At 40.0% G+C, this 7,921-nt stretch overlaps 1 protein-coding gene across 2 annotated transcripts; it reads right to left on the bottom strand.

The window, feature by feature from the left end:
* Nucleotides 1–729: 729 nt before the first annotated feature.
* ppp1r8b (protein phosphatase 1, regulatory subunit 8b) lies at nucleotides 730–7,842 on the bottom strand. Of its 2 annotated transcripts, XM_030750675.1 has the most exons (8): nucleotides 7,747–7,842; nucleotides 7,203–7,263; nucleotides 6,746–6,899; nucleotides 4,652–4,869; nucleotides 3,407–3,551; nucleotides 3,060–3,124; nucleotides 2,405–2,800; nucleotides 730–1,725 (listed from the first exon to the last, which is right to left on the bottom strand). In XM_030750675.1, exons 1-7 carry the CDS (start codon nucleotides 7,797–7,799, stop codon nucleotides 2,447–2,449), a joined length of 1,050 nt encoding a protein of 349 aa, XP_030606535.1. In that variant the 5' UTR covers nucleotides 7,800–7,842; the 3' UTR covers nucleotides 730–1,725; nucleotides 2,405–2,446. The 2 variants fall into 2 exon arrangements, with proteins under 2 accessions (XP_030606535.1, XP_030606534.1); XM_030750674.1 differs by lacking the exon at nucleotides 730–1,725 and having other exon boundaries at nucleotides 2,196–2,800.
* Nucleotides 7,843–7,921: the final 79 nt, after the last annotated feature.

Raw genomic sequence — 7,921 nt, forward strand, 5'->3', positions numbered from 1 at the left:
CAGTACAAAGCTGTTCTGAGTGGTCACATTAATCTCAAGAATACAATGTAATCACATGGTCAATAATCAGTAACCATATAGGTCCCAAACTTAAAAAGCAGAGACTGAACATTTGCTTCCCGCGATCTTTACAAAGCTAATACGTTTTGAAGGAAACACCAGTAAGATCACGTTTGAAGAGAGTCTCAGAATTGGATAACAAAATTGTGATGCAACATAATGTTAAACTGATTCTGTAGAAGTAGCTGGAGACAAAACAAATTTTATATAATCTTTTATGCCAAAAAAAGTGAGAAAATAAGCAATGGCTTCCCTTACGTTGTGTCAAAAAAGATATGATGAAGCCAGATAATTATGCCGTTGTAGCAATGAACAGAGCACACTTGTAAAAAGCCTGTTACACAGCACGTGTACATGCCTTTGCAAGCTGGAGCGTAGACCTGGTTCACAGTCTCATTTTAGGTAGGCAGAGATGCAGCTGCATCTGGGGGACAAGACAGCTACACTTAAGTGACAGCTTCAGTTTCAGTGCCTATCTCTGCAGTCAGACCAGGTACTTGAGCAATTTCACAAGTGCACACGCTTTAACAACACTCATTAAAACGCGTGCAGAAGTGTCACAAAAAATACGACGTAATCACATTCTGCAATGCAGCAGATTCATGCACAACTGGGTTAAAGTGTCAAGAAGAGCTGGAAAGGCTCATGAGTCAAAAGTACTTTTTTATTTACAGTCATATTACAAAATCCACACACCCACAAGGACAAAAAAAAAAGTCACCAGCACAGTTTGTAAAAATGAAATGTCCTATTTTTTTTTTTTTTTTTATATCTCAGATGTCCAACCTTTCACTGCTTTATAGATCCTATTAACTGACCACTTGAACTTCTTGTGAAAACACCTCAAATGCGCTGCACCTTCGGTTGTTACCTCATGCTGAACAGAAAAAAAAAACTACCAGCCCACTGGTATTACTTTTTGGCCAATACCAGACCAAGAACCACATGAAAAGAAAACACAACGATGTGTTGTGGTAGTCTTGTGACCAAAATGCATACTGCATTGGCCACAGCATCGAAGATGAGACTCTAGCTGGGAACCTTTGCTACAGATCACTAACCATCTCTCCTCCCAATTACTGCTATGTCTGCTCTGTCCACATTTATAAGAGAAAAATTAAAACCACTACACTATATAAGAAATACTACAATTTAATGGTGCGCCTAAATTTGGCCAGTCTTTATAAACCAGCTATGTCACAGCTGATTACGTTCGACATGGAGACCATAAAGCTGTTACTGTGCAGAAAGACACACCTGCTATTCCTCAGATTTGTTCAAGAAAACAGTAGCACACTGCATAAACTGCACTCTTATTTCTTATGAGAGATGTTAACATGCTACATCACATTTAAAATGGTCTAAATCCAACTTCTGCTTTTACTAACCTTTTATTTTTCCATTTAAGTTGGTATGTTATTGTGCTAGTGTATATTCGGCTATATTCTGTCAGTTCTTGGTAAAAGCTCACTTAAATGCTGAGTATAACAGAGCTGTAAGAGTACACCTGTGCTGGGAAAGTGGGCAACAAACCATTTAAAAACTAAATATACTGGAAAAACCTAGAGACCAAATAGGATCGGAACACTGTATGAACAGGGCAAATGGCTTATTAGCTGCATTTTTAGAATTTTTAGAAGCCTGAAGCACCACTTTCACATGATGCCTTGTACATATTTTGGTTATAGTTAGCACAATATGCCATAAACAGCGGTCTGCAAGTTTTTAGCCAAATATCATTGAAAATGCATACCTCTGTGCACAAGCCACCACCTAGTGGCTTGCAGGAAAAACAATGCAAGACACTTCAGATCATATGATGCTGGTCTACTACATGGAGTGAAAAGCTTGCAGTGAGTAATACACCTGTTCACATTTATATCAATAGGTTTTCAAGATAAAAATCAGCCCTGTGTTTTGACAGAAATTCAGTTCACATCTGGAATCTCTGACCCTACTGACTTCTCACAGTAAAATCTTATAGAAAAGTACTTTTTGCTTTTCCTTAATAGTATTTTCAACATTGTAAAGGAGTGAAAAAAAATATTGAAATTGTAGAAAAAACACAACCTTACATCAGTTCTTCAAAAACATAACTCGATGACCCATCACATCCATGTAACCTGTCACTCAGATAAGCCTCAAATGGCAAATTTATTTTAATTTTGTTTGCAACCAACAAGATTCTACTTATCAACTACCAGTTTAACAGATGCAGATGATATATTGTGATGGACCAAAGGGAACTTATGTGATGACTTTTGTGATGACAATGAGTACATAAGAAACAAGAAAAAAAAAAATAAAAATTCGCTCCACCTCTTCCAGGTCACAGTCCCTGATGTTTCTTCTGGTAACCTGAGAGTCAGCAGCTTTGAGGAACTGGTTAGATGAGTAGTGAAGGGGTGGGTTTCTTGCCCGGCCAAGTTTCTTTGGCGTACTTCTTTTTCCGTGGCTCGTTGTGGGTCTCTGGTAGGTAAGGGGCTGTTACAGGTGTGGGGTTGAGGGTGACAGGCGGCTGCGGAGCCTCTGGGGCCAGGTCCACCTCTGGTGCTGGGTTAGGGAATGGCAGAGGAAGTCCTCCCTGCATGGCAGCACCTCCTGGAGCTCCTGTTGGCTGGTTCTCATGACTGGTGGGAGGCAAGTCCCCATAGAGACCACCTGCCAAGCTGTAGCCATGCATGCGTTTTGAAGTGAGGTCATCAAGGCCCAGAGTGTTTTGGCCCTCTAATCTTCGTTTCTACAGCAGGGATGGCACAGCATCAGCTTCACAGTTCACAAACCTTAATGTTACATGTTTACCATCTTTGCAAGTCATACAGCCAAACCACTGCAAATGATCAAGTGTTACACTGGGAATACTGGGCCATATTCACCCAGTGAGCTACACAGGACAATTAAACATTTTTGCTAAAATTGTTCATTTATCATCACATTTCTATTTCTTAACCTCGCCTACCAGCTGAGATGTATTAACTGTATCTGACATCAAAACATACCTTGATGGGGATGACAGCAGTCTGCACCATATTTCTGAAGCGCCCGACCGAGGGGTCTATATCCTCTGTAAATATTTAAAGAATAGTTGGTACTCTTTACTGTGGAGGGCATTTCTTCTCATTAAAATTCAAAATCAAAACATTTGATCAGCAACATATCAGCATGACACAAACCACCTCACTGTAAAACTCTTCTGACTTAAATAAGGGCATGAATTAATAAGTTTACACTAAACAGTAGCTAAAGTAAAAACTAAAATCATCTATGTTCATTTCCTTCTCATCTGTAAATAAAATAACAACCCCCCAGTCCTCTGGGTAACTTCAGTGCCATCTTCACTATGTACCTGGATTAATAATGGCATCCTCTTCACTGAAGGTAACTCTGGAATTTTTCCGTTTCCTCTTGGGTCTCTGGATTTCCAGGTTGCCTTCCTCTATGGTCAGGAGGGAGATGCGCTTGTTGTGAGCAGTGTTGAACTCTGTCAGGTTCTGTAAGGTTATAGACATCACACCTAAGTAAAATGGCTGGATAAATACCAAGATATCCCAACTTAACATAGTATACCAAAATAAGCTTGGTAATAACAGGTAGTATCATAAACTCAAGGAGAAAACAAGTTTTCTCCAAAAAGCATTCATACTGTTTGCACAGACCAGCCAAAACCTGAACATACTGTGGACCTGAGAGGTGTTCACATCAGACAGAGTATTTTCTTCCTTTTCCATGCAGTTCATGTTTAAAAGATTGAGAAAATATAATATATAATATTACCGTATTTTCCGGAGTATAAGTCGCACTTTTTTTCATAGTTTGGCTGGGGGTGCGACCTATACTCCGGAGCGACGTATATGTGACATTTATAACACATGAACCAAAATACTCCAGCCACTTGACATCTCCGTGAACTGCAGCTTTAAGGCAGTCTTGCGTAACCTGTGGGCGCAGTGGATGATGGATGGAGAGCACAGCTTAACGACAACTGGGAGAATGCGCCACCCAACTTTCCTGGAAGTCATTGGATGGATCAAGAAAACATGGGCTTCAGTGACAACCAAACCATCCTGTTGGGATTCAGAAAGGCTGGAATAATTGGAACTGCAGCTGACGACGAGTCTGACTAACGCGACACAGAAGAGGAAGCGGCGCTTCGTCTACGGAGTGTACGGAGTTGTTTAGAAGTGACACCGAGGATGAAGAATTCAATGGATTGATGGTTTGGTTAATTTGTTAGTATGTTCTTTATGCTATGGTTATCGGAATAACTTAATGTTACGTTAACATACCGAACACGTGTTCGTTGTGCGTAATGTAGCTGAATGTGTTACGTTAGCATAACGTAGGCGTAACCGTGTTCGTCCTGTTCTTTAATCCATTATTATTTTAAATTGCCGTTCAAGATGGAATTTCTGCTCTGGGTCTCGGATTCTATCAACCCCCCCCCCCCCAAAAAAAAGTGCAACTTATAGTCCAGTGCGACCTATATATGTTTTTTTCTTCTTTATTATGCATTTTTTGGCTGGTGCGACCTATACTCCGGAGCGACGTATAGTCCGAAAAATACGGTATACAGAATATAAACGTATTGTACCTCCAGCTCTGTCTCTTCTTCTGGAAGCCCGAGCAGTCCTTTAAGCTCCTCATCATCTCCTGTCTTACTGTCTCCTGTGCCAGCACTGCCTTGGGTTTGGGGTTTTTCTCTGATGGTGTAGGTCCGTGTCGAGGCCCCAAAAGATATTGTAGAGTCTATGGGAACCTGCTGAGGCTTGTGGGCCTCAAGCCGGATGTGTCCGAGGAAAGTACCATGTGCTAAATGGTGACATCAAGTACAATGTTAGGACTGACATTAAACCTGATGTAATAATGAAAGAGCAACACTTCACGATGGTCCTGTGAACCAGTCAAACAATAAATTAAGACTTTGTTTGAAACAAATGTACTATGGTAATGTTTGGTACACTTATTGACTTGTCTAACCCATGAATACTAAATACCAATATAACAAGAAGCACTCCAAGAGCACAAACCTCTGCCAAGGCAGCTCACTCTCTGGGCAGCATTTACTTTTAAGGTTGTATTTTGTATTTATTCATTTTGTTTTCCTTAAGAAGTTTGCAGTGTAGTAAAAAGTGCAAAGTGCAAGTTTTCTTTTATTGCCCTGTTGACTGTACTCTCTTCTCCACATCTCTATACCTCCAACAGGTATGTGTCATCCGGATCAATCTCCTCTCCACTCTTCAGTCTCTTCATAGCTGTTCTCACTTCCTACTTACTAATCCTCTGCACTTCCTGATTCCCCATCTTTCCTCCATCCATCTTACTCTCTTGCTATCATTTTCTACATTCATCAACTCCTCATAGTCCTTCCATCCATCCTTAATCACCCTAACTTGGTGCACATCCTTTTCATCTTGATCTCTCTGCCTAGCCAGTTGATACCTTTTCTCCTTCCTTAGTGTCCAGTCTCACATAAAACCCACTAGAAGTCTTTTCCTTTGTCGGTCTGTCCACTTTCTTCATCTCGCTGAATATCCCACCTTTTCTTTACCAGCTTTTCCTTCAAATATTTTCCCATATTTCCTCATTCCACCACCAAGTCTCCCTGTCCTCTTTCCTTTGTCCAGAGGATACATCCAATACGTTCTTGGCACTTCCCTCAACATTTCAGCTGTACTTTCCCAGTCATCTCGTAACTCTTCCTTACCATACATGCGCCAACATTCTTCTTTCTTCAGCTTTCATCATTTAATCCTGGCCTCTGCCTTAACTCTCTTCTTCTTGATTTCTAGCATCATCTTACAGACCACTGCCTCATGCTGCTTAGCTATATTCTCCCATGACACAACCTTGCAATCTCCTCTCTCTTTCAGATTGCATTTTCTGCAAAGGATACAGTCCACCTACACTGTTATACATCACTCCATGTTCTTCCTCTTCCTGGAATATATGTTCACCACAGCTATTTCCATCCTTTTTGCAAAATCCACCACCATCTGTCTTCCACATTCCTCTCCTTAATGCTATACCTTACGCAACACCTCCTCTCTCTTCTGAAATTCAACTTGTGAGGCATACACACTGACAACATTCAACATCACCCCTTCGATTTCTTCGAACTCATGAAAACACAAGAAAACTAATTTTGAAAATTAACTTTGCACACAGAAAGAAGCAGCAGGTGTGAAGCAACTAAAAGAAAGAAAGCCTGAAAAAATGTAATGTTTTTTGTTTTGTTTTTTTAAATAATTTTTCCTATGAAATCAGAAATTACTTTTTTTGATCGATAACCTGGTTGAATATCAACTCTGAATGTCTCTGTTTCTGCAGTCCTCAGGTCATATGGACCAATAAATACATGCAGGTGAGGATAGAATATATGAGAGGAATACAAGCTAGGAGTTACGCATTCATTACAGAAAAGACACCTTAAAAATATGAAATAAGCTTTCCATTTACAAATGCTTTAAAATCATCAACTGTTATCAAAATAATTACAATATTAAAAACATTTTTTTTTTGCCTATTCAACAAATTATTTGCTCCTTTATAAGCAATACTGGCTACACATAATTTTGGCCAATAAATGTTTTCTTTGCAGCTCAGTTGTATTCCTTTTTAGCCCTTAACAGCATGTATGCCAAAGCTTTTCAGACAGAGTATACAAATGTGACTGATGAGATCTTACTGCTGTTGAGGTCTATGAGGAAGACCCTTTTGAGGTGTTTGTGATAGACTAGGGCAGCATGAACACGAGAACATGATTGATGGTCGATGGTGAAGTCACACCAGTCAGGGTTCCTCCCAAACAGGTAGAACTTCTTTTCATCTATGATCAGTTTCTACAAGGAGAGACAGACTCAGTGACTTAGTCGTTTAAAGCAACCCAGTGAAGAAGCCTGTATAATATTTCTGTGCCTCTGAGCCATAACTCCACAGCGTTGCTTCCCACTGAAAAGCTTAAAACTCAGGGCTGATGCTGCTGTCGCACCGCTGGAAGCCATGCAGCCAAAGCAGACTGTCAGGCTCGTATCTGGTGCATTCAACTAACCTACTACCCACATTATTAGCCAGTGCATGCATTTCTCAAGTATACAATACAATAAATATTTATTCTACTGTAACATCTCCAAACTTCCAGTTACCTCTATCAGTTTGTCTCCCTTCATCACGTCCAGATGGAGCCCCGGGGGCGGTTTGCCTGCCCTAAAAGAAAATAGTTTTAAATGTTTAAACTGTCTAAATTAATGTAATATGTGGACAACTAGCTATTAGTGTAAATAAATGGGTATACTAGATTTGCTCCTTTTGTCGCAGTTACGGATTTGTTCATAAAAACGAGCAACTCGACCTCTGCACTCATAGAAACGCGCTCAAGAGGGATACTCTTACGAAGACTCATTGAAATAGATCCTGCGTATATGTGTGTTTTTTTCCTCTTTTCATAAACAGAACTAAAACTGCACATAAATGATGCGCCTTATAAGAAAGAAAAAAAAAACAGCCAACGCCATTTGTAGATACATGCCAGCGTTAGCTTGCTTAGTGCTAACATTAGCTACTGTGATAACAGCTATTCTCCACTGTAGAAAGTGTCATTTGTAATTAAGTGAATGCTAATCTGTTCATTTGCATCTGATATCACATTACAAACTAACGGCTATAACTTTAGCACGTGCATTTACTCACCACGATGGACAATCAAATGGAGGGGGACTGTCTTTGCTTATTTTAGTCGCCATCTTGCCTCAGCTTCTCAAAGAAGAGCTGCATGCTGGGTAAACGCCACCTCGGATCACTGGGAAATGTAGTCCTGCAATACTAATAAACATTTTATCATTATTAGACGATATTTTCTCATTTA

The sequence above is a fragment of the Archocentrus centrarchus genome, chromosome 16, assembly GCF_007364275.1.
Source record: "Archocentrus centrarchus isolate MPI-CPG fArcCen1 chromosome 16, fArcCen1, whole genome shotgun sequence".
Lineage (NCBI taxonomy): Eukaryota > Metazoa > Chordata > Actinopteri > Cichliformes > Cichlidae > Archocentrus > Archocentrus centrarchus.

Coding starts and splice junctions, on each gene's coding strand:
- ppp1r8b (XM_030750675.1), bottom strand. CDS start 7,799: ATGGCGACTAAAATAAGCAAAGACAGTCCCCCTCCATTTGATTGTCCA. Junction 3,125..3,406: donor GGATGCCATTATTAATCCAG/GTACATAGTGAA, acceptor AAATATTTACAG/AGGATATAGACCCCTCGGTC. Junction 2,801..3,059: donor CTGCTGTCATCCCCATCAAG/GTATGTTTTGAT, acceptor TCCCTGCTGTAG/AAACGAAGATTAGAGGGCCA.